We start from the raw sequence: 27300 nt of genomic DNA on the forward strand, positions 1-27300 counted from the left end.
AACTTTATATGAAAAGTTTATATCTCAACGAGATCTACAACTTTGTAGTTAACAAAGTTTTTATTTAAAAAAATCTACTTGCCTAAATAATCATCTAAAAATTTGGATAGGAAAGTTAAAAGAATAAATTACTATATAATCATCAATTAAAACTATGAGATGGGATGATAAGAAAGCTTCACGCGAAGGGTGATGTCCTAGGTTCGACTATCACAAACTGTGTGTGCACGTAATTTGCTATATTCGCAGGTTTAACAACAAAAAATGTCATTTTGGTAAAAAAAACATCGAATTTGCAATCCACTGTCACTATTGGTTTGTAAAAAATGGATAGTAGCAATGATGATCTTATCTGCTGTAAAAAGTTTATTTTCTTGAAAAGATAAAGAAAGACGTCTAAAAATAAGCCAATCATTTGTGCCTTCCGATCCCTCTACTTCCAATCCTAGCGCTGCCCCTTCTACCGCTTGTCTTGTCATGAAACAGACGAGGAATGCAGGCCATAAAAATAGAGAAGGTTTATTTGAGGAAGATATTTTTGTGGAAGAAAATAATTTGAGGAACATCTCTCAGGCTACCGAAAAGAGATCAAATACCCCAAGAAAGGACGATCGAGCATCCGCAGCAGAAGCTCGGGAGGGAATACCAATGGCGGAAGCAAGAACCATTGGGTCTCTCCCGGTGGCTAACGTGCAGGCGCTTGCAGCGACTTGCAACGGGCTTGATGAACAGGTACCGGAGAGGTACCTCCGCACGGAGGCTAGTTCCGACGAGATCATCGCCGGCGATGACAGTGGTTCGGCAATTCCGATCATCGATCTCGACAAGTTGCTGGACCCACAGTCATTGGAAGCGGAGTGCGTGAAGCTGGGATCTGCCTGTCAGAACTGGGGCATCTTTCAGGTATGTATGCACTATGCAAAGATAAGTTTCTTGTTGGTACATAGTTTCAGCTTTAATTTGGACGAATAGCAAATAGAGATAAGAATGATGGAAAAATATATCGGTTGTGCAGCACAGGTAATAGATTAAGTTTGCTACAAATAATAGTACTTTATTTCAATTGTGCAAATGGAATAACTGAACCATGAATTAACGGAACAAATTAAAGTGCAGCTCGTCAACCATGGAGTGCCAGATGAAGTGACTAGAAACCTGATGAGTGACATAGCTGAGTTCTTCAAGCTGCCACTTGAAGCCAAGAAGGAATGCTCACAACAACCTGGCAGTCTTGAAGGCTATGGCCAAGCATTTGTTGTGTCCGAGGACCAGAAGCTGGACTGGGCAGACATGCTGTACCTTCAGGTTCAGCCGAGTGCGTCGCGGGACTTTCGGTTCTGGCCTACTCACCCTGCATCCTTCAGGTTCATTAGATCCGCCGCCAAAACTCGCTGACTTAAAAGAAAAACATCGCAACCTGATTCTTTATCTCGCGAAAAACTATATATATAAATATATAATATCTTTCTAACTAATCTCAATACTTTTTTTTGCATGAATTTAGGCATTCCGTAAATGTATACTCCTCGGAGGCTGCGAAGCTAACGTGTCGCTTGCTGGAGTTCATGGCTAAGGGCGTGGGCGTGGAGCCGGCGACGCTGCGAGGCGTGTTTGAAGGACAGGGACAGCCTCAGGGCATGAGAGTGAACTACTACCCGCCGTGCCAGGATGCTGACCGGGTGCTGGGCCTGTCGCCGCACACCGACCCAGGTGGCCTGACGCTGCTGCTGCAGATGAACAACGACGTCCAGGGCCTGCAGGTCAAGAAGGACGGCAAGTGGTTCGCCGTGGTCGCTCTCGATGACGCCATCATCGTCAACGTCGGCGATGTGCTCGAGGTACGTGATTCCGTAATCGCGAATAGAGAAATTACTTATAAGATTATATATGTACACCATTTTGTCAAAGCTCCAAGCAGCAGGCCGGGTGAAAGTTCATCTAGAGAGCAGCGCTAGACTCTTTTTTTTTTAATAAAGGAAGTACAATTTTTGGTCTCTATATCAACCGGACTTCAAAGATATATATAGCTATTTTATATATGTGAGCACTGACATCAAGTCTAAGACTAGAACCTGGGTGGACAGTACTAGACTCTTTGTCATCTCATTTGATTCTCAACTATATTTGTTAGTTGCAATAGATGCTATGCTTCTGAACACTATTGAATGGCCTCGGGCTACTTCAGCTGTCTCTTATGTTATCCTTCGTTTGCAGATCTTGAGTAATGGGAAGTTCAGAAGTGTTGAGCATAGGGCTGTGATACACCCAAACAAAGAGCGGATTTCTGTGGCAATGTTCCACAATCCTTGCCAGAATCTGATGCTTGGCCCTCTGCCGGAGCTCGTGAAAGGCGACAAAATGCGGTACAAATCGACGAGTTACCAGGATTTCTTGATACAATATTTTACAGCAAAGCTTGATGGAAGGGACCACCTAGAGAGACTGAAGCTGGAGTAGTAGCTTATCTATCGTTGGAGGGAGGTGAGCAACCCTCTTTTATGTCGTGTCCTACCGATTATATTCTTTGTTATATCAGTAGGTAATAAGTTATATTGTCTGTGATAATGACTCAGCACAACTCATGATTGTATGGATGATGTTGTTATAGTATTCTAATAATCGCATAATTTCCGTTACATTGTATCAATATACTTTCTTTCTGTCTTCTGCTAACTATATCAAGTATGGATGATGTTGTTTAGTATTCCGATAATCGCACCAAGCTAATCAAATAGAATTAGAAGAATAAAACACAAATATGTAGTCTACAACCTCTCTCAACGTTATTGATCTGATAGATGTGTCATGTGTATATGGGTGCGGTGGACGGGTACGTGGAGACGGAACCTTACATGATGAGCTAGAACTAGACTAGAACTCTGTAATCTGACTTGGACTCAATACGGAGATATTTCTCGCTATACACCGTTCTCTGGCAAGCCTTCAGGAACAACCCCTTTTTTGTAGTGCCCGAAGGCCCAATAATGTTTTACTTGTTTGGATCCGTATTGATGTCAACCAGTTATTGAATACCCACTGCAACAATTTTTGAAGAAACTGTTTACTCCCTGTCTACCTATGCCAGTGAATAGTTAATTGACAGTCGACATGCATAGACATGGTCGAATACACAACGGAGCTGAAAATTACAGCCACTAACAGAGAGTCCACATGCCAGTGATATTTTTTGTTTTTGTAAAAGAAAATAACTTGAGGAACACTGCTCAGACAACCATGCGAGTCAGAGTCTATATTCTTGAGGAATCGATAGATTGATAGTAACATGGATGCAAACTAAGGAACCGGACGCTACGTCGCTACCACCTTGATATGTGAGTATTCTCATATAGGAAGGCAGAAGAGGACAGCTTTCACATACTAACAATACATTAATTTATATGTCAGCATCATCAATAAAGTTCTGGAAAACCGCCAACACCAACAACAGAAATTATCAGGAATGAGAATGTGCTTCCATTTCCCAAGTTGATCACAAATGGCCACCCAATAATCGAGCCAAATTAAAATTGCAGCCAGATAATTGGGCCGGTTAAATACTTCATACTTCAGCCTACCATATAACTACTTGAGGCATGATAAATGGGCCATTACAAAGGTTCCGGCGGAGACATATGCAGCTCAACCTCAAATAATGTCATTTTACTGATGGACAATAATTGGACGGTACAATTTAAGAATGACAAATGGTGCATTTCCCAAGAAAAAACACATTTCTTTCTTTCTCCTGCTAACGATATCGTGACTGGATCCTACGTGTCCACATTTTCTCTTTCTAGGACTAAAACTAGAACTATATCTGAAAGCATTGAAGGTTAGGCACAAACACGCGATAATTTTTATTGATGCGTCCAAGCGGCATATATAGCAGATTATAATTCAATTGGGTAACAACCCACGCTGGAAATACATTCCAAAACAAGCTGTGCCAAAGATAGGAACGAATCAATCTGCGCTTGGAGTTGCCGCCGCGTTAACCCAGCTGCATGCTGCTCGGGCCTGTTGTCAGGTGCGCTACAGGAGGTGCAGCAGGGCTGGAGGTGAAGGAAGTGGTGTCAATCCTTGGTAGTCTAACAATATCAATTAAAAAAAATAGAGCTATACTGATTAACCGTTTTAGATCTTGTTAGGATGCATCATATCAATGCTAAGATTTGTTGATGCCAACTGTTTGAGGACAGTTGATGATGTTCAAAAACACGTGGTGGCATTGCCATAAGACCATGACGAGTCATGGGGCTGCAAACAATAGCCTCCGAGAATACGATGAAGTCCGCAAGAAAAGGAAGGCAGTCTGGTAATGGGGGTGTCGACGGTGTTGGTTGGCACTATTAGCAGTAACTTTGTCGATCATGTTCTAGTGTTTGTCATGTTAGTCGTGTCGAGTTTGAGTCGATTGGGTCAAAGTCGGAGTCAGGTTCAGAGCTGGAACGCTGCTGAACTGAGTTACCGGCTGTTGTCGTTCTTTTCGTCAGTTCTTTCAGTCATCAGGTTAGAGCATCGAGTCAGGCCTGAGTCATATGATTTGTTTGCGGCAAGGCCAAGTCGTAATGGGCCGAATCTCCAGGGTCCCACGAGTGTCACAATGATGCGGAGTGATCAGATCGTGGGTAGGAGAATCGGGCGTCATTGTTGTGGTACTTGCGTCTGAATAAAAGGCAAGCAGAGAAATCAGAAATGTGCGGTTGTTTGCGTGCACCAAAATTTCTCATGTTCTCCAGTTCTCGCGTGTGTGTGTGATCCATCTGAGTGTAAATCATTGATTTGCAACAATAATTGCTATCAGAGCCTCGTTAGAGTGATCCGGCGATGTCTGAGGTAGGCGATGACGAGAGGGAGTCCGGCGGTTCACGGTCACCACCGCATCCCAGGGTCCGCGACAGAGGCGCCAACGGCAGTGGCATCGGCGATGGCAGTGACCTGGTGGTACGGCGAGTGGTGAAGGAGATCGGTGGATCGGCCACCTACCTGATGCTGACGCGGACCAATTACGCCGACTGGTCTCTCATGATGAAAGTCATGATGCAGGCGCGAGGCCTGTGGGATGCAGTCGAGCACAGCGTCGATGACTTTCAGGAGGATCGCATGGCATTGGAGGTAATCCTATGCACAGTGCCGGTCGAGCTGTTGGCGACCCTCGCCAGCAAGGCCAGTGCGAAGGTGGCATGGGACGCACTGAAGACGATGCGGATTGGTGGTGATCAGGCTCGCAAGGCAAAGGTGCAGAGCCTTCACCGGGAGTTTGAAGATATCTCCTTTTGTGACGGCGAATCGGTGTAAGAATATCCAGTCTTGTCAGCAATCTGTGCGTCCTCGACGACGAGCGTGGTGAGTAGGAGGTTGTTCAGATGTATCTCCGAGTTGTGCCGTCACACCTTTCTCAGATCGCTCTCTCGATTGAGACCTTATTTGATCTTGAGACGTTGTCAGTTGAGGATGTGACCGGCAGACATAAGGTGGTGGAGGAACGACATGGCAAGAATGCCGGTGCACAGTCCAGCTTGGGCGGAGAAAAATTGTTGCTGTCTAAGGAGTGGATGGCACGGTATAGCGGCAGACCGGAGAGGAGGGCTCCGGTGGTCATGAGCTTTGGTGTGGCCAGTCTCCTAGAGGGAGAGGCGGTGGCATCGGTGGGCATAATGCTAGGCCTCCTCAGAAGGACAAGTCACTGGACAAATGCCGAAATTGTAGAAAATTCGGCACTAGGCGTGCAAGTGCCAGTGTCCACGACAGGAGAAGAAGGAGGAGGTGAATCTTGTGCAAGCACATGAAGATGAAGCCACACTCTTAATGGCATAGCACTGCAAGCTGGTCTTGACAGATAGCACTGTCACACAGTCGTTGTCGAACAACAAGAACACACATCAGGTATTTCTCAGTGAAGAAAAACTCATCCTCGTAGATACTGGATAGGAAGATTGGTATCTAGATAGTGGTGGTAGCAATCATATGACAGGGAATGAATCCATGTTTGCATACCTTGACAAATCTGTAAGGGGATCAGTAAAATTTGGGGATGGATCACTGGACTCACCTCCACCAGGAGAAACACATGATTCAAAAGGTTTACCACTCAGGTACAGGACAGTGGACAATGTGCTGCAGACAACTGAGCCACTAAATCTAGAGTACAGTGGCTTGTGCTTTTTTAGTGCTGAAGAACCTGCCAGTGTAGAAGCTGGAATCAGAGATGGCAATTGGAAGATGAGTTGAAATCAATTGAAAATAGCAAGAAATGGGCCTTTGCAGTCTTACCAAAAGATCACAAACCAATTGGTCTGAAGTGGGTGTTTAAACTGAAGAAGGATCCAAATGGAAATGTGATAAAGCATAAAGCAAGATTAGTTGCAAAAGGCTATGCACAAAAACAATATTGACTTTGATGAGGTATTTGCTCCGGTTGCTAGAATGGAATCTGTGCGTGCGCTAATGGCATTGGCAGCTCATTGGGGGGTGGGGGTGGGAAATCCACCACATGGATGTGAAATCTGCTTTTCTCAATGGTGAATTGACTGAGGAAGTGTATGTGCTACAACCTGCTGGGTTTGTTGATAATGAGAGAGCTGATATGGTATTGAAACTTCATAAAGCACTATATGGTTTGAGGCAGGCACCAAGAGCTTGGAATGCAAAACTAGATGAGACACTGATTTCACTAGGTTTTGACATAAATTCTCTTGAGCATACTGTCTACAAAAGACATAAAAATGGAGAGCTACTACTGGTGGGAGTATATGTGGATGATCTAATCATCACAGGCTCAAGCACAGAGGGAATCGATGAGTTTAAGGGACAAATGATGAGGAAATTCAGCATGAGTGATCTGGGTCCACTCAGTTACTATTTGGGTATTGAGGTGTAGCAATCTACTGAAGGAATAACATTATGTCAGAGAAACCATGTGAGGAAGATAGTTGAGATAACTGGTATGATAGGCTGTAATCCCTGCTTGACTCCAATGGAAAATCGATTGAAGCTGTAGAAAGAAGATGGAAGCCCTTTTGTGGATGCAACTGAGTATAGAAGGCTGGTTGGATGCTTGAGATACTTGGTTAACACCAGACCTGACATAACCTTTGCAGTGGGCATGGTCAATCAATTTATGGAAGCACCAACAGCTCAGCATTTGGTAGCTCTAAAGCGCATTGTGAGATATATCAGTGGTATAGAAGGTTATGGCTGTTTCTTCAGAAGAGGAGAATCTGAACTGACGATAACTGGTTTCACTAATAGTAATTTTGCTGGAGATTTGAAGGACAGAAGAAGCACAACAGGTGTGTTGTTTTTTCTAGGTCCTTCAGTAGTATCATGGAGTTCACAAAAGTAAAAGATTGTGACATTGTCGAGCTGTGAAGCTGAATATGTGGCGGCTGCCACTGGAGCATGTAAGGGCATGTGGCTGAGTAGGTTGGTCAAGAGCATGACAGAAGGAGTGACTAAAAGATTCAAGCTACTGGTGGATAATCAATCGACAATAGCGTTAAGCAAGAATCCAGTGCTCCATGACTGAAGTAAACACATATGCACGAGGTACCATTTCATCTGTGAATGTGTTGAAAAGGGAGCGGTGGACATAGAGCATGTGAACACCAGAGAGAAAATGGCAGACATTCTGACAAAAGCCCTTGGGAGCGAAAGATTTCTTGAGCTGAGGAGGAAGATAAGAGTCATTGATGTCAAGGTACGCTAAGGTTAAGGGGGGATTTGTTAGCAGTAACCTCGTTGATCGCGTTTTAGTATTTGTCATGTTGACTTTGAGTCGATTTGCTCAGAGTCGGAGTCAGGTTCAGAGCTACAATGCTACTGAACTGAGTTACTAGCTGTTGTTGTTCTTTTCGTCAGTTCTTTCATTCGTCAGGTTAGAGCGTCGAGTTAGGCTTCATTCGTGCGATTTGTTCGCGGTGAGGCTAGGTCGTAATGGGCCAAATCTCCGGGGTGCCACGAGTGTCACAATGATGCGGAGTGATCGGATCGTGGGCAGGAGAATCGGGCATCGTTGTTGTAGTACTCGTGTCTGAATAAAAGGCAAGCAGAAAAAACGGAAAAGTGCGGTTGTTTGCGCGCACCAAAATTTCTCGCGTTATGCAGTTCTCACGCAAGTGTGTGATCCATCTGAGTGTAAATCGTTGATTTGCAACAACAGGCACGGCTAGGGTTTCTCAGCCACTAATGTTGTATTCCTACTTCTTTCCGTGCTACCAGCTGACACTGCTTGTCTATAGTGTTGAAGTGCCATAATAAGCAGCCTTCTGTAACAAAGGACGTTCGTTAGATATACTAGGATTTTAGATGGTACGGAGAAGACAGAGAGGAAGATGAGAGAAAAAGATAGTTGTTTCGTGAAAAATATCTATCTTGTAAAGTCTGTAAGCTAAAATCTGGTGCTACAAGGAAACTCACATACTATTGTACGGTATGTTGTTACGATGGATACATTTTCTTCTTGTTCACCAGTCCATGAATTGTCGGGACGACATATTGTTAGCTAAATCGTCTTAAGATTATGTAAAAGCTATAAAGCATCCTATAAGATGGTAAGATTGTCCCTACCCTAAGTAGGTGTTAATTATGCACCTGCAATATTGTGGGAAAATAAGACTTATTCTCAGCACGGTCATCTCCAGCAGATACTCTAAAAATTCATCCCTTATAATACTATTACAGCATCCCCTAACACTATTACAGTACTCCTTATTTTTTCTATCTCCAGCAGCTACCCTATTTCCCACCTTTAATTACTCCTTTCCTTCCTTCATTCCCGTAGTCATTCTCTCACTACAGTAATGCGGCCCGTCCTGAGCTCCCGCGAATTTGCCGAGCGTAGTGGACTGATTCCCTGGGCATACCCACGCATGGATGTGATCACATCGTGGCCAGAAGAATCGGGGCGTCGTGTGTGTGTATGTGTATTTGGTTCACCAGAAGAATATAAGGGGGAGAAGATAACAGAAAAAGCGCAGGTTGTTGGCGCACCAATTCTCTGTGTTCCTCAGGTGTTCGCGTGTGTATGTGACAATCCTAAGCTCGATTAGACGAATTGCATAAACAATTGGTACCAGAGCCTCGTTGGAGCGATCCAGCGATGTCTGAGGTAAGCAATGGCGAGAGGGAGTTCAGCGGTTCACGGTCACCATTGCATCCCAGGGTCCGCGACAGAGGTGCCAGCGGCAGTGGTGTCGGCGATGGCAGTGACCTGGTGGTATGGCGAGTGGTGAAGGAGATCGGTGGATCGGCCACCTACCCGATGCTGAGCAGGTGCAGTGGGGGGGCCCACCGGGCAGCCGCTGTTTTGGTTGGCCCGAGCACAATTATGCCCACCTAGGGATAAAACTTGCGCAGATGCTCAATGTACCACACGTTTAGGAGAGGCTGCCCATCCTCTGTGGCCAGCCGAAACGAGCCTTGTCGCGGGGCACCGATCACGATGAAGGGGCCTTCCCACATAGGGGCGAGTTTATTCTTTCCTTTGCGCATTTGGGCGCGTCAAAGAACTAGATCCCCAACCTCGAGTGACCGGGCCCGGATGTGGCGCTGATGGTAGTGCCCTAGGCTCTGCTGGTATCTGGCGGCTCGGACGATGGCTCGTCACTGACGCTCCTCCAAGTGATCGATGCCATCGCGTCTTCATTGTTCCTATTCGCCTTCTGAGTAAGCGTTCACCCGAGGGGAGCCGAGTGTGAGCTCAAAGGGGAGGACCGCCTCAGCGCCATAAACAAGGAAGAATGGCGTCTCCCCGATGCCCCAGCTAGGCGTGGTCCGGTTGGACCATAAAATATCAGACAGCTCGTCGATCCACCCTTTCCCATGCTTTGCCAGCACATCGTAGGTCTGGGTTTTGAGCCCCTTTAGTATCTCTGCATTTGCACGCTCGGCTTGCCCATTGCTCCGAGGATGAGCGACAGAGGCGAAGCAAAGTTTGATCCCGAGGTTCTCGCAGTATTCCCCGAACAGGGCACTTGTGAACTGGGTGCCATTATCAGTGATGATTTTGTTCAGGACGCCGAAGCGACTTGTGATACCGCAGACGAATTGGATTGCCGTGTTCTTGGTAACCTTGACAACTGGGACTGCCTCTGGCCACTTGGTGAACTTGTCGATGGTGACGTAGAGGTACTCATAGCCCCTGATTGCTCGAGGGAATGGACCCAAGATGCCAGCCCCCAGACCGTGAAGGGCCAAGACAAGGGGATGGTATGGAGAGCCTGAGCTGGCTGGTGAATCTGCTTTGTGTGGAACTGGCACGCCTAGTAGTGCCGATCCAACTCGGAAGCGTCTTGGAGAGCTGTAGGCCAGTAGAAGCCTTGCCGAAAGGCCTTCCCGACTAGCGTGCAGAACGATTCATGGCCACCGCACTCGCTCTCGTGGATCTTAGTGAGGAGCTCACTGCCTTCTGCTCGGGTGATGCATTTAAGGAGGACCCCATCCGTTCCGCGCCAGTAGAGATCCCCATCTACTATGGCATAGCGTTTGGACTACCGTGCAATCCTCTCCGCAGAGGCATCATCCCCGGGAAGGATGTTTTCTTTCAAGTACCCTCAGATCTAGTCGATCCACGAGGCATCTTGAGAACTACCGGCAAGCACAGCGCACTCACTGGGCGGCGGCACCCTAACGGGACCTCCCACTGAGGGTGCTGCCTGGGTTCCCCAAACTAGGTTCGAGGGTTCCCCTTCATCCTGGTCGGCGGGCAGAACAGATGGCCGTGTGAGCCTTTCTTCAAAAGCTCCGGCTGGGACGAGCGCTCGGGCAGAGGCCAGGTGGGAGAGGTCATCGGCTAGAGCGTTGTCGCAGCAAGGTATGTGTCGCAGATCCAGGCCATCAAAGTGCCACTCCAGCCTCCCGACTTCCGCCACGTACGTCGCCATCTGTGGGTTCGCGCACTGGTTTTCCTTGGATACTTGGTTGACCACCAGTTGGGAGTCTCCCTTCATAAGAAGCCGCCGGATCTCGAGGCCCACCGCTGCTCGGAGGCCAGCGATGAGGCCCTCGTATTCCGCCATATTGTTGGTCGCTCGTAAATGCAACTGCACGGCATATTGGAGGACTTCACCAGTTGGGGAGGTGAACACCACTCCAGCCCCTGCGCCTTTCAGCGTGAGGGAGCTGTTAAAGTGCATGACCCAGTACCTAGGCCCATCTTGCCCGGGGTATGCGGACAACTCTTCATTGTCGATCTCGGGAACCGGCGTCCACTTTACCACAAAGTTGGACAGAGCCTGGCTTTTGATTGCTTGGCGGCTGACGAAGTGCAGATCTAATTCTATGAGATCGACTGCCCATTTGACGATACGCCCAGTGCCTTCTCGGTTTCGGAGGATCAGCCCCTGTGGGTATGTGGTTACCACCGAGACCTTGTGCGCCTGGAAGTAGTGGCGTAGCTTCCTGGAAGCGATGAGCACTGCATAAAGCATCTTCTGGGCTTGAAGGTACCTTGTCTTGGCGTCTCAGATGACTTCACTGACAAAGTACACCGATCACTATATACGGCGAGCCCGGACCTGGGTTTCACCCGAGGACTTATCACAGGCCCCGAGCTTGGCATAGTGGTCGGGGCCAGCCGAGGTCTCGAGCTCAACTTCCTGGTTGGGAGGAGCTATGGTCTCGGGCTCGATCCCCTGGTCGGGAGGAGCCCCAGGACCCGAAGGCTGCTCGGGGGCGACTGGGAGCTAGGACCCAGCACCTTGCCCCGAGCACTCGTCACGCTCCACCACCAGTACCATGCTCACGATTTGAGGAGTGGCCGAGACGTAGAGCAATAAAAGTTCACCCTCGGATGGGGCCACCAGTACGGGCAGTGAGGTGAGATATTTCTTCAAGTCCTGGAAGGCCTGCTCGGCCTCCGGTGTCTAGTCGAAATGACCGGTCTTCTTCAGCAATTTGAAGAGCGGGAGCCCTCGCTCCCCAAGCTTGGAGATGAAGCACCCCAGGGCCGCCATGTAGCCAGCGAGACGCTGGACTTCTTTTAGCCAGGCCGGGGGATGCATCTGCTTGATGGTCCGGATCTTCTCCGGATTGGCCTTGCTTCCTCGGCTGGAAACCAAGAAACTGAGGAGCTTGCCCTCGGGTATCCCGAAGGCGCACTTCTCGGGGTTGAGCTTCAGGTGGGTGGTGCGGAGACTATTCAAAGTCTCGGCCAGGTCTTCCAGCAGGGTGGCCCAATCCCGAGACTTGACCACGAGATCGTCGACATAAGCTTCGACGTTACGACCAACCTGCGTATTAAGTGTAATGCGCATGGCCCGCTGGAATGAAGATCCATCGTTGCGCAAACCAAAAGGCATTGACACATAGCAATAGGTCCCCACCGGGGAAATAAAATATGTTTTTTCTTTGTCCTGTTTGGCCATGCGGATTTGGTGATAACCCGAATTTGCATCTAAAAAACACAAAAGATCGCATCCCGCGGTGGAATCTACTATCTGATCTATGCGGGGTAAAGGAAAAGGATCTTTTGGACAAGCCTTGTTAAGGTCGGTGTAGTCAACACACATTCGCAGCTTGCCGTTGGCCTTCGGGACGACGACTGGGTTGGCCAGCCACTCCGGGTGGAGGACCTCTCGGATGAAGCCAGCATTGAGGAGCTTACTGACTTGCTCCCAGATGAACTCCTGGCGCTCAGGTGCCTATCGTCGGATCTTCTGCCTTGCCGGCCGTGCGTCCAGGCGTACGGCAAGGTGGTGCTCGATCACCTCCCTAGGGATCCCAGGCATATCGGACGGTTGCCATGCAAACACGTTGGTGTTTGCCCGGATGAAGGCGACGAGTGTGCTTTCCTATTTGTCACCCAGGTCACCACCGATTCGAATGACCTTGGACGAGTCTTCGCCCACCACGACCTCCTTCGTGGGGACAGAGGCGTCGGCGGTGAGTCGGGGTTTGGATGAAGAGGGTCCCGGGCCCCCTGGGTGTCCTTTGACCTCAGCCCGAGTAGAGACCAAGGCTGAGTATAGCTACTTGGTGCAGGAGACGGTGCTGCTGGTCTCGGCGGGCATGGAGATGGGGCCAGCAGGGCCCGGCATCTTGACCGTGAGGTAGGTGTAGTGCGTCACCACCATGAATCGGGCGAACGCCGGGCGCCCGAGGATTGCGTTTTAGGGCAGAGGGACCTCCGCGATGTCGAAGAAGACGTTCTCCGTCCGAAAATTGTCCCGGTTCCTGAATGTGACGAGTAGCTCGACCTGCCCGAGGGGTAATGTGTGCCCTGGCGTCACCCTGTAAAAGGGGAGGGACGGCTTTAGGTGCCTCGAAGGCACCTGCAGCTTCTTGAAAGCCTCCTGGGACAGGAGGTTTAGTCCTGTACCCTCATCGATTAGCACCCAACTGACCTTCACATTGCAGACGGTGGGGGACACCACCAGAGGTAGTCGCCCCACCCCTGCAGTACGCGCGGAGTGGTCCGCCAGACTGAAGGTGATCGAGGTCTCTGACCACTTCAGAGGCCTTGCGGCTGCAGCACCCGGGGTCGCCGAGCACACCTCACGCCGCATTGTCTTGATGCAGCGACGAGAGGAGGGCGTGTACGCGCCTCCATCGATGAAAGCGACGGTTTCCTCGGGCTCTTGGAACCCGAGCTCTTGGTTTTCGAGGGCGGCTTTATCGTCGCCACCCCTGCGGCGCTCCTCACGCTCCTTCTGGCGCTGCTTGACGAGGCCCTTGACCGACCGGCACTCAGAGAGGTCGTGCCAGTCAGTTTGGTGGATCTTGCACCATTTTCCCAGTTCAGGTCTCGTGGGAGCGGGCTTCTTATCGACAGCCGCCCGGCGTGCCAGCCTACGGGCAGGGCCCTCCGCTGACATGACAGGGGCAGCGTCGCACTTCTTTCTCTTTTTATTTTCTCACTTGTCAGAGCAGGAAGGACTTGCCTTGTCGGCAGCGGGTTGCTCAGGGCGCGGGACAAGCCACGCCCGAGCCTCCGTTGCCTTGGCGCACTTGTCAGCCAACGCGAAGAGCTCCGCGGTGGTCTCGACCTCATGCGTACCTAGCTTTTCAAGCATCCGCTCGTCACGTACGCCCTGCCGAAATGCGACAATGATAGTGTGGTGGGAAATCCGTGGGATGGTGTTGCGGACCTGGCTGAAGCGCTGTATGAAGCGCCTCAGCGGCTCCCCCTCTTACTGCTTAACGGCATGGAGCTCGCACTCCAAGCCGGGGCATGTGAAAGTGCCCTGAAAATTGGCCACGAACTGGTGGCACAAATCATCCCAGGAGCTAATAGATCCTGGGGGTAAGTTCATAAGCCAAGAACGGGCAGAGCCCCTCAAGGCTATGTGAAACTAGTTGGCCATAACCTTTTTATTTTCGCCCGCCGCTTGGACGGCAGTGGTGTAGATCTGGAGGAACTCGACAGGGTCGATGGACCTGTCATACATCTCCGGTAGTTTTGGCCAGAACTTCGTGGGCTAGTTGACCTGACGGAGCTCACTGGTGAATGCACGGCAGCCTGTGCCATATCCCACGGCGCCAGCAGCGCCCTTGGGGGGCGAACGCCGACGCGCTGAGGAACCCCGATGGTCGCGGGCCGGCATAGAGGAAGCCTGGTCCTCTGCCTCGGCCTCGCGCCGGGACTCCCGGTGGCGCTCGACGGTGACGCGTGCATTCTCGACAGCCCTCCGCTCATTGAGGTGTAAGCGAAGGTCCTGAGCTCCTGTTGTGGCCAGGGGGGTGGCACTTCGCCTGGAGCCCCCCGGTCGGTTCTGCCGCCACCCGAAGATGGACCGGCTTTTGTTGCACTGTGGTGGGAGGTGGCGCGGGAACTTTCGGCCAGCACCTGCCAGTGAGCCGTGCCCACCAATGCGGCCACCTCCTGCAGCCAATGGCCTTCCGGGGTTTCCCCCGCTGCCTGGACCAGCGGGTGCCTGAGGAGTGCTTGCGCCGCAAGCAAAGCACTCCCAGGTCTGGCATCGCCAAAGGCGAGCCTACGCCGTAATGGTGCCCGGCGCTGTCCGGACGTTAATCTTGCGGTGTTGGCCACTTGCTGAGGGTTGGGCGGCCTACCTATGGCGGCGGCCCTGCTGGGCCCAGCGCCATTATCCCCAAGGGAGGGGGGCGCCGTACGGGCCGACTGCGGCTGCCGTTGCTGAGGAATAGCAGAAACTGGGGCCTCCTGGGCCATGGGCTCCACTTCTTCGCTTGAGTTTGAGCTAGTGTGTTGAAGATGATGTCTGCCCGCCATTTTTCCTGCAGAAAACAAGGTGGATTCAGGGATGCAACCCCCCTACCTGGCGCGCTAGCTGGCGGAGGATGAACTCCTCAAGCGAGGATCTTGAGGGACCCCCTTTGAGATTCGGCCGGGGGGATGATTCTGAATCTACCTTGTACGTGGATTTAATGCAAGTATGTGAGATGTAGGCAGGACGGATGATCTTCTGCTAGTGGGAGTAAATGCTCGAAGGATTTTAGACAGGTTTGGGCCACACGGAGCCTAATACCCTACTCCTGTGTGTATGCCATTAATGCTCTGGGAATGCCTCTCTATGAATCTCTTCTATTACAAGGATTTTTATCTAAGTCTAGAGCTTCGGTCTTGCTTCGAGCCTTGGTGAACCTCTGCTCCGCTTCTCAGACTTGTGTGTTGTCCTCGTCCGAAACTTGTTCAGGCATGTTAAGACTTCTGCTTGTTGCTGTCCCTGTTCTTCTCCGAGTGCAACCCCCTTTTATCCCGTCGGGGGGGGGGGGGGTTTGGTGTGCCCTCAAAGGAGGGCACGAGTCCCCATGAGCCATAAATGGAAAGCATCCATCATGGAGCTGCAGTTTGATGTTACATGGGGTTAAAAATGCGCCCTTGGTCCTGTCACCCATTACGCCAACTTGAGTAGGTGCAGTGGGGGGGCCCACCAGGCAGCCGCCGAACGACCCCGCATGCACGCTCGGTCAGAGTAGATCTGACACAGCAGGCGGCAGGCGATATGCCTCGTGCCCAGCGACAATATCTCCAAGCCGTGCAGGGTGACGTGCGATGGGACCCGTCGCATTAAATGTCCCCACACCTTCCTGCCAGGCGGTGGCAGGGACTGACGTATTCAGTACGACAGGCGTGGGGGGAGTGGTTGGAAGCGACAGGCCATGCTCTCTCTTAAATGCAGCATCGGGCCTCTCACCAATTGACACCTCACCGCTGAGCCCTTGTGGGGTCCACCGGCAAGGGGCTTCTCAGGTCTTCAGGAACTCTAGGTGCTCGGGGACTACTGTTCTTAGCCCCGAGCGCCCTCTCCCAGATATGTCTCTTCTCGGTCCTCGGGGAACTCCGGGTACTCGGGGACCACTGTTCATGGCCCAGAACACCCCTCCCGGAACTGGCTCTTCTCGGGTCCTCGAGGAACTACGGGTACTCGGGGACCACTGTTCATGGCCCCGAGCACCCATCCTGGAACTGCGTCTTTCTCGGGTCCTCAGGGAACTACGAGTACTTGGGGACCACTGTTTATGGCCCCGAGCACCCCTCTCGGAACTGGATCTTTCTCGGGTCCTCGGGGAACTACGGGTACTCGGGGCCACTGTTCATGGCCTCGAGCACCCCTCTCGGAACTAGGTCTTCTCAGGCCTTGGGGAGATGATCCCCAAGGGAAGGCGCCACGTGGCATTTGCTGTCCTGGCCTCGGGACTCGGGGACCCCTAGTTCCTATGTCACCGACAGGTGCGCAAGGCAAAGGTGCAGAGCCTTCACTGGGAGTTTGAAGATATCTCCTTCCATGATGGTGAATCAATGGACAACTTTGTTGTAAGACTGTCCAGTCTTGTCAGCAATCTGCGCGTCCTCGGCGACGAGCGTGGCGAGGAGGAGGTTGTTCAGAAGTATCTACGAGTTGTGCCGTCACACCTCTCTCAGATAGCTCTCTCGATTGAGACCTTACTCGATCTTGAGACGTTGTGAGTTGAGGATGTGACCGGCAGACTTAAGGGGGTGGAGGAACGACATGGCAAGAATGCGGGCGCACAGTCCAGCTTGGGCGGAGCAAAATTATTGCTATCTGAGGAGGAGTGGATGGCGCAGTACAAGCACCAGCAGGCCAGAGAGGAGGGCTCTGGTGGTCACAAGCTTGGGCATGCTGGGCGCGTGCGTGGCCGGTTTCCTAGAGGGAGAGACGGTGTCGCCGGCAGGCTGATGCCAGGCCTCCCTAGAAGGACAAGTCGCAGGACAAATGCCAAAATTGTGGAAAATTCAGGCATTGGGCGGGTGAGTGCCGGCGCCCATGACAGGAGAAGAAAGAGGAGGTGAATCTTGTGCAAGCACATGAAGACGAAGCCACTCTTCTAATGGTGCAGCATTGCGAATTGGCTCCGACTGATAACATCAGTGCAAAGGTACCATTTGAAAACAGACACATCCATCAGGTATTTCTCAGTGAAGAAAAGCTCATTCCCATAGATACAGGCAAAGATGATTGGTACTTGGATAGTGGTGGTAGCAATCATATGACAGGAAATAGTTCTATGTTTGCATACCTAGACAAATCTGTGAAAAGATCAGCAAAATTTGGGGATGAGTCACTAGTTGAAATAGAAGGAAAATGACAGTAATGTTTGAGGACAAGAATACTGAACATCGGGCATTGTCGGAGGTATATTATATACCCAATTGAAGAGCAATATTATTAGTCTTGGACAATTAGATGAGAATGGGTGTAAGATTGTCATCGAGGATGGAAAACTTTACCTCTATGATCGAGCACGTCTGTTGCTAGCTAAAGTAGCTCGATTAGGTAGTAGGATGTATAAGATGCCTCTAAACATTGCTGGTCATGTGTGTTTGTTTGCAAAGGATGATGATCTAGCATGGAGATGGCATGCACGTTATGGACATATCCATTTCAAGGCACTCAGGGACATGACCAGACAAGGTCTAGTTGAAGGATTGTCATTGCTTGATCACGTAGAGTAGTTATGTGAGGGTTGTCTGATTGGAAAGCAACACCGTCAGCCGTTTCCATCAGCATCCACATTTTGTGCCAAGAAACCACTAAAGTTACTCCATGGAGACCTGTGTGGTCCTATCACACCAGCAACACCTGCAGGCAAAAGGTATTTCATGCTGATTGTCGATGACTGTACTCGATTCATGTGGCGTGTGTTGATCAAAACAAAGGATGAAGAACTGAAGGCTTTCAGATCAGAACAAGTGAAGATTGAGCTAGAGTTGGGTCTCAAGGTGAAGGAATTCAGAACAGATAGAGGAGGTGAGTTCCAGTCAATTGAATTTGCAAGCTATTGTGACCAGTTAGGTTTGAGAAGATCAATGACAGCACCCTACACACCACAACAAAATGGTGTGGTTGAGAGGAGAAACCAGACAGTGGTGGCTATGACAAGGAGTCTACTGAAGAGCATGAAGTACTATAGTGTATCTGTTGAATAGAGCTCAGATAAAGAGTTTGATTGGGAAAACACCTTATGAGGCTGTGTATAACAAAAAGCCAAAGGTCAAGCATTTGAGGGTGCTTGGATGTGTGGCACATGTAAGAGTAGCTGAACCACATCTGAAAAATCTGCAGGACAGAAGCAAGAAAATGGTGTTGCTTGGCTATGAAAATGGATCAAAAGCCTACAGCTGTATGATCCTGAAACACAAAAATTACACATTTCACGGGATGTTGTTTTTGAAGAGCATAGAAGCTAGGACTGGGAAAAACCAGTAAAGGTATGTGATGTAAAAGGGATAGATGATACTTCTGTTGTAGAAGAAGAAACAGTGTACATTGAAGAAGCTCCTGCATGCAGTGAATCAGCCGTTAGAGAAATCTGCTGGTAATCCGACAACACCAGTTTCATCACATGCAGAACAACCACAACAGGGAATTGAATGAGTTTTGCCACTTTCTGGGGAGACCCATGATTCAGAAGGGGTTCCCCTCAGGTATAGAACCTTGAAAAATGTATTGCAAACTACAGAACCATTTGATTTGGATTATAGTGGTCTGTGCTTATTCAGTGCCGAGGAGCCTGCAAATGTTGAAGCTACGATTAGAGATGGAGACTGGAGGAATGCAATGAAAGAGGAGTTGAGATCAATAGAGAACAACAAGACATGGACCTTTGCAGATCTTCCAAAGAATCACAAGCCAATTGGATTGAAATGGGTGTTCAAACTGAAAAAGGATCTAGAAGGCAATGTGATCAAGCATAAGGCCAGATTAGTTGCAAAGGGCTATGCACAAAAACAAGGAATTGATTTTGATGAGGTCTTTGCTCCAGTTGCCAGGATGGAATCTGTGCGTGTGCTAATGGCATTGGCAGCTCATGGAGGTTGGGAGGTCCACCACATGGATGTGAAGTCAGCTTTTCTAAATGGTGTATTGACTGAGGAGGTTTATGTTGTACAACCTCCTGGCTTTGTTGACACCAAGAGAGCTGGGGTGTTAAGGCTCCACAAGCACTGTATGGGCTCAGGCAGGCACCAAGAGCATGGAATGCAAGGCTTGATGAGACACTGTTGTCACTAGGTTTTGAGAAGAATCCATTGGAGCATGCTGTTTATAGGAAACATAACCAAGGAAGAGTCTTGCTGGTGGGAGTTTATGTTGATGATCTAATCATCACAGGTTCCAGTTCTGAGGAAATCACTGAATTTAAGATGCAAATGCAAGAGAAGTTCAGTATGAGTGACCTTGGTCTTCTCAGCTACTATTTGGGCATTGAGGTAGAGCAAACCAATGAGGGAATCTATTTGTGCCAAAGCAGTTATGTGAGAAAGATAGTTGAACTGGCTGGGATGACAGGATGTAATCCATGCCTCACACCAATGGAGAATCGTTTGAAATTGCAGAAGGAGGATGGCAGTTCTCTAGTGGATGCAACAGAGTTTAGACAACTGATTGGGTGCTTGAGGTACTTAGTCAACACTAGGCCAGATATCACTTTTGCAGTGGGTATGGTCAGTCATTTCATGGAGTCACCCACAGCTCAACACATGACAGCACTGAAACGTATTGTGAGATATATCAGTGGAGCTGAAGGTTTTGGCTACTTATTCAGAAAAAGAGGAACTGATATAAGTCTAACTGGCTACACTGACAGTGACTTCGTCGAAGATGTGGAGGACAGGAGGAGTACAACAGGTACCTTGTTCTTCTTGGGTCCATCTGTCGTGACTTGGACTTCTCAGAAACAGAAGATTGTCACTCTATCGAGCTGTGAAGCAGAATATGTAGCAGCTGCCACTTGTGCTTGCCAAGGTGTTTGGTTAAGCGGGCTGGTAAGGAGTCTGACAAGAGCTGATACTGAAAAATTCAGGCTTCTCGTGGATAATCAATCGACGATTGCCCTAAGCAAAAATCCTGTGCTCCACTATCGCAGTAAGCATATCGACACTAGATTCCATTCCATTCGTGAGTGTGTTGAAAGGGGTTCAATAGATATTGAATATGTGGACACAAAAGATCAGCTAGCAGACATCTTGACTAAAGCTCTCGGGCGAGAAACATTTCTTGAGCTAAGGAGGAAGATGGGAGTCATCGATGTGAAGGTACACCAAGGTTAAGGGGGGATTTGTTAGAAGTAACCTTGTCGTAGGCTTGTGGTAGAGTGAAGTTGTTCAATTTGTAGATTGGGTTCTAGCTCAATTCATAGTCTATTCTTTAGTTAGAGTCAATCCTATTGTCAGTTTTTCATCAGCCGTTTTCAGAGACCGCTGCGTCGGGACTGAAGCGCCAAATGTTGTCTGCGTCATAAGGTTGGTTCGCGACGAGGCCGGGCGTAGTGGACTGATTCCCTGGGCATACCCATGCATGGATGTGATCACATCGTGGCCAGAAGAATCGGGCCATCGTGTGTGTGTATGTGTATTTGGTTCACCAGAAGAATATAAGGGCGAGAAGATAACAGAAAAAAGCGCAGGTTGTTGGCGCACCAATTCTCTGTGTTCCTCAGGTGTTCGCGTGTGTATGTGACAATCCTAAGCTCGATTAGACGAATTGCATCAACAAACACATGATACAAACGGGCAAGGTGATGGTCCATGCATTTCCTTATATATAGGGTCTATGCTTCACTAGGAGTTTGCAATAAAATAAACTTTTAAAGCATGATTCAACGATTGATTCACACATAAGTGTCATTTTGGGTTATGTTTGTTGGTGATATGCTTTAGAGGTAGTCATAGAGATGATTGTATCACATCTATGTTTATGTACTTTTGACTAATATGTTATTCAGTTTCTTGGAAAATTATCATTTACATTGATTAGTAAGTATGTGACTTGTTTGTAAAACTCTTTATTTTATTATGATATTATTATAAATGATCCCTAGTCTTATATCATTATATGGGACAATAACGATTCATAGACTAGCACATGTATTGATTAAATGATCATGTTTCAGGGATCATAGATATAGAAATATCAAATCAATAATATTGGCACATGTTAGAGAACATGGTGTTAGATAGACCCCCACTAGCTACTACAGAAAGGGTCATCTCTACCATCCTTTCACTGCAGGTTCAGAAATAACCAGTAGTGATAAAGGTATCACTGATAATTCATAAGCTGAACTGGCATATCTTACCGTGAATGCTTAAGAACTGGAAATGATAGTTATTATCATTGTTGGTTCATAGTCTATCGGCTCGTATTCCAAACCGATAGCGATAAGGATTATCGTCCTTATCACTGTCGGTTCATATAATCACCGACGGAGCAATAATTGAGCGAAGACAAACCGACAGTGTTAATTATTATCACTGATGGTTCGTATTACAAACCGGCAGTGATAATTCTTCTTAAATCGAGCCCGTCTCCCTCAGCCGCACCCCATCTCACTTCACTCCCAATCTCAAGAAGCCACTTCCGAGGGGTAGAGGCGGCCGCAGTGGCGACGATGACCATCGTCGCCACTGCAGCTGCATCTACCCATTGTGACTGGCTTCCACGTCCTCCAACCTCGTCACCGTCTCACCAGCCTGAGCCACCTCACGACTGCCCTCATTTCCCCGAGCCACCTCGTGACAGCCCAAAGCTACTCCCGAGGTTTAGTGTAATACGGATTGGAATAGTTAGTAGATTTGATTGGATTGTAAACCATGAGGGATTAAAAGTCCTAATGGGCCACCAACGTAGGAGCCCATTACTGGGCTCTATAGAAGGGGAGGCTGTGGGGAGGGTGCACATGGTTCAGCCACTCCAAATCCTAGCCGCGCCCCTCCACCTGAACTCCTAAAACCCTAGTCATGCATGCAATGCTAGCACACCGGACATTGATTGGCTTGACAAGTTGAACTCAACGGCTATCAATTTGACTTATGTTCCGAGTAGGAAGTCAGAATGCACCCGACTAGGAAGTCGATCATCTACATCTACTCGAGGAGAAGATCACGCGGAAAGGACGATCGTCATGTTGAGTTCGACTACTTCTTCTATTTCAACACGCACGATATTGAACCGGTCTGCTCCAACTCTTCTTTTGTTGCGTTGTGCGTCAAGTGATAACGATCTATGATCCTCTACTCTCATTGTTTCCTAGTTGAACGCAATAGAAAATTTTGTTTTGTGCTATCATAGCCTATCCGTTCTCCAACAATGTGTAGTCAACCGTTTCTAAACTTACAAATAACAGTTTATGTAATAGATTTGTATGTTTAAAAATTATACAAGTAGATTGTCTCGAAAAGTATTTTCATAATAGTATATTTTTACTATATTTTTAAATATATTACAATAAAAAGTAGTAGTTAAAGTTATATTTTTAACCGTATTGATATTCAAAATGCTACTTATTTGTGACCGGAGGGTGGATGTGTGTAAGGTACCACATATATATTCTGTGTGTGCAGAGCAGTTAATAAAGTGTCAAAAATGTACTCCTACCCAGTATAAGTAGTGGATATCTCGGTTTATGCGTTGCTTTAAGAGGCCAGCAGCTTTACGTTTTCCTTATGCTCGCTGTGTACCCTCAACGTTGTATGTTTTTCTTTTTGCGGGGTCTCTACGTTATATGTTAGCAGGTTTGAAATAAATGCGTGCAGTGTGCATCATTGTCGTCACTGCAAATAAACTGTCGAAGTTTGCCGTACAAAACCAGACCATAAATAGAACAACATTTTGAACCCAGCATATTGTAATAGAGCTAAATTCTAGTTGACACATGAGTTGAGAAAGTTTGGTTGATATCATCGATTTGCAGCAGCTCAAGGCCAGGGACCTTACAATTTTCTGCGAAGAACTTGGCTGGGGAAACCTCAAAGTTGTTCATTTCCTTTAGGTCAAATCGCAACTTTTCATTTTTCAGATGATTAAAGCAATTGAACTAACGATCAGTCAAACCAGGGAGATCGAGCTTCTATTTCCGAGGAATTATCATCATCTTTGGGCTTTGATCTGCGCTTCTTGTAGGACCGAGGAAAACAATTAGAGGAGGTGAATAGGAGTCTCACTAAAATTCTTGGATGGTATATCCTAATCCTTTACCTAATGCGTCTCAAATAAAAAAGCAGAAGCAAGAAACTGAGAGAAACAAGAATAAATCGTACCGAACATCTCCGAAAAGATTGTTCTGATCATAACTCTAATGGATGGATCTGAACCCTAGGTTCTATAAAAAAACCATTACAAGTGTCATAGCTCACAAAAATTTGCAACGCGATGAGGAAACACTCAAATCAAAGGAACTACACACCAGGTGAAGAAACTCTCCAAGTTGATGAATCTAGAAATAAGGGATAGTTCAAGACCAATTTATATATTCTTATCACTCTAGCAACAAGAAAAATAACTTCAACACAATGCAAAAATTAGCTCTCCAACAAAAATGAAAAACACAACAAAACTAAAAAACTTGCAATTATACAAGGGAGCCAAGAGAGGGAAACTAGAAGGAGATGAACACACGGGTAAGATGCAACACAATATTCATTACTTGCAAAGGAACATCATATTTTTGGCTGATTACAAAGCGGTTTTGGATACACAGCTCTCACATAAACCATATGCTAAGTATTCATCTCTTTGTCTTTTAAAACCCTAGAACTCAACTCTCAGATGGATGGCTCAAAGAGGCTCTCATAGCAGTCCCCTCATATTTATAGGCCTTAGGAGCTTTCTTACATCGCAAGTTTCCTAGATTTTTTGCATCTCAAGTTTTCTAGATTTCTTACATCCCAAGTAACCTAGATTTCTTACATCCCAAGTTTAATAAATTTCTTGCATCCCAAGTAATCTTACTGATGATGACACATGTACTCTGTCTTGCGATCTCGACCGCCGGTAAGCCTATCCCACTCCTGATCCCTCGGACCGCCTTGTCACTTGCACGACATCCCTTTTACTTGACTTTGTCAACACACCGTCTTCATCCATCTTCTCAAACTTCGCTTGCTCTCCACGTATACAGCTAGCATCATCCATGACTCTGCCTGGCCTCTTTGATCGCTTGGCACCAAACACCCCACTTAGCCCCGATCATCTCGCTGTCGTTTGCTAAGATGCATCCATCACCTACACATCATAAGATAGTACTACAATAGAATAGGTCATCCGTGTCGTCCCATCAGTGCCGGTTAGGCACAAACTGGCACTGATGAAGTATCAGTGCTGGTTCGTAACATTCTGAGCGATCAACGATTGAGTTAGGTTGAACCGGCACTGATACTTATTATCAGTGCTGGTTCTAGTTACCAATCGGCACTGATAGTTCAGTGTCGGTTCATAAACATAGATCGTGCCTAACTCATACTACGGCTGGACCTAGATGCTTCATTCCTCTTCTTTGGGACACTGTGCTTCGTCAGTGCAGTCTTTGATCTCCTTAGTGAGGGGGTTTTCTGGCGGGGTGAGATGAGTGTACTCTTCATCTTCTTCCACGTCGGGGGACCGTTGGGTCAGAGGGAGAGGTTCTTCTTTGCCGGTGGCATTGGGCGACAGTAGTGCATGAACTGCTTCCGAGAAATTCCTCTAGAGGCTTCCTATGGGACAAAGGGGTTCAAGCATGGGGAGTCCTTCTACTCCAAGGATGTTGAGGGTCCTCCTGTTGGCACGACCGGTGAGGTACGCTTCACTGATCAGCCTTTTTTTGGCATTCTTCTACTACCTTTGTTGCTTTTGTGGTTGATTCCGCTACCTGTTGGTCATACAGCTCGTCCAAGGTCAACAGGTATGCATCATGGCCACCACGGTCAAGTCACTTTCACGCACCCTAAGCCCTCCAAGGTCATCATCCGTGCCAACCAAGTGGGGCGGTTTCGGGAAAGAATCTCATTGACATATGGCCGATGGGCTTCTCATAGATCTAGCATAGGTGTCACAAAGCTTTGCAAGCCATATCTTGGAAGGTGTCTGCGAACCTAAACCCTGTGGTGGTCACACTCCACGGCTTCTTGTTGGGGTAGTCTTCACAGGGTCTAGTGTAGATGGTGACCTCGTAGCACTTGATGACGTATTCCTCAAACTCCCTGCCAACATACTCTTGGTGCTCCATAATACCCAGCCTGGTCATGGAAACGTACAGCACCTTCGGGAAGCTGAGGGTGTCCAAGCAGTACTCGATTACCCATCTGCGAAAAAGGAGAACAACGCTTACAAAAAGGGGTTTTCAATAGAAGGGAGAAGAGTAAGAAGTTATGTAAGATACTTTTAAGAAAATTTTCATGTCCAGGTCTATGGTCTCGTCCTACAGCCAAGTAGGGCTCTGATACCACCTGAAGCACCCCAGGTCATCCATAGTGCTTAAAACTTTATTATATCAGTCCTTGAATCAGTTACTGGTAAATACAAGTCTTACAACAGATGATGTCAAAGTTCTACAACAAACAAAGTTTTAATGTTGCCGGGCACTCCGTCCACAATAACCCATTGCAAATGCTGGACCTATTTCCAAAAAAATGAGCATACCATGCCCACTCATACTCCTAGGAAACACACACAACCCATGCTAGTTGTTGTGACCGAACCATAACCGTGAACACAACTATTCAAATGTTTTACCTCTGCAGAGTGGTACACCTTACCCACAAGCAGAGCTTGACAACAAAGCACCATCGTGGTAGTGCAACTCAACAAAGCTATTACACCACAACATAATCCCACTAGCTGCCTACAGGAGCTTACCAAAGATTCCTGACCTATACTAGGCCTCCAACCAGGTCGACAAGCCTGCACCTACTTGCACTTGCTCCATGGTCTCATGTTGCACTCTTGCCTTCGGATGACCAGTATACTAGCTGGTGGGGTTTAGACTAAGCTCTGCCACATACATGGTCGTGTGGCTGTACTGTAAAGACTAAGTAAGATGTCACACCAACTTAACCATTAATCGAGCCAAGGCAAACATCTCCACACTAAGCCTGCCACACAGACAACACTTAAAGTCCCAAGGTATTCCCGACGGGAACCCTGATTTGCCCCAGCTCTAATAGATTCACTGCTGTTATTAATATCTAGTAAGCCTTCCCATCCTGATACTCACACAGCACCAAAGCACCAAGTTTTACCCATTTTGCAAAACTAACCATGATTAAATATGAGATAACAGTAAAGTACATAGTCCTAAGCATACTAGTATCAAGGGATTCGTCTTGGCGTATTTGATATTTCTGAGACGGTAAGTCTAGGATTATCAAGGTTATATATGGAATGATAGCAATTAGGCCGGCTAATTCTACAATAGGACATAATTAGATCACAACTTAAATTATGCCAATAAATAATACTTATGCAATTATTCGGTGGAAAACGGTTCTTATGGGTTGTGGTGATAAAACAGGGTACAATATGATCAATGAGGCAAAATAGATCAAGACTTGCCTCCAGTGAAGCCCTCGAGGGGGTCCTGCTCGAAGTCATGTGTTCTCAGCTCCTCCTCCTCCTCCTCCTCGAACTCTCTGGTCTCTAAAACATGGTACACAAACAACCCAATTAAATACAAACAAAATACAAACTAATTTGAAATAAATATGAACCTGGTGGAAATGGATAGGAATTGAATTTAGAGGAATATTAGTGAAACAATCATCAAAATCGAAGTTGAAACGTAGGAGATACGGGCTTCTGGAAATTTAAATCTAGAAAAAAGAGAGGGGTTAATGTACTGGGACTGTTCATTTGGGCTGGCTTAAAGGGAGATGGGTCGGGTACTGTACGAATGGGCCGTTACAAGGCATGTACGCTATGCGGCTGGGCTCTACCAGCCACTGGGTTGGCCTGTGGGCCGAGCGGCCCAGCTCCGGCCCAAGGGAGTGGTGATTGCGGGAGAAATAGCGTCATGACCGGGCCCACTTGTTGGTTTACACATAGAGAGAGGGGGAGACGGTGGGGGCAACGGCATCTCCACAGAATGGCATAGGGCGCCGCCGCCTCG

The 27300-nt window shown here is 47.9% G+C and overlaps 1 protein-coding gene across 3 annotated transcripts in view; it reads left to right on the plus strand.

Annotated features, from left to right (window-relative positions):
• The first annotated feature begins 485 nt into the window (after positions 1–485).
• The window catches only part of LOC133916072 (2-oxoglutarate-dependent dioxygenase 11-like), a 31645-nt gene continuing 4830 nt past the window's right edge, over positions 486–27300 (plus strand). The window contains exons 1-4 of one of the 3 annotated variants that reach the window (XM_062359569.1): positions 491–903; positions 1117–1364; positions 1505–1838; positions 2215–2481. In XM_062359569.1, the coding sequence (XP_062215553.1) occupies positions 649–903; positions 1117–1364; positions 1505–1838; positions 2215–2457 (1080 nt within the window). In that variant the 5' untranslated portion in view covers positions 491–648 and the 3' untranslated portion in view covers positions 2458–2481. Of the gene's footprint in view, positions 904–1116; positions 1365–1504; positions 1839–2214; positions 2637–27300 lie in introns of those variants that run through there. The other 2 variants (XM_062359568.1, XM_062359570.1) reach the window with 2 other exon arrangements.

The sequence above is a fragment of the Phragmites australis genome, chromosome 4 (genome assembly GCF_958298935.1).
Source record: "Phragmites australis chromosome 4, lpPhrAust1.1, whole genome shotgun sequence".
Lineage (NCBI taxonomy): Eukaryota > Viridiplantae > Streptophyta > Magnoliopsida > Poales > Poaceae > Phragmites > Phragmites australis.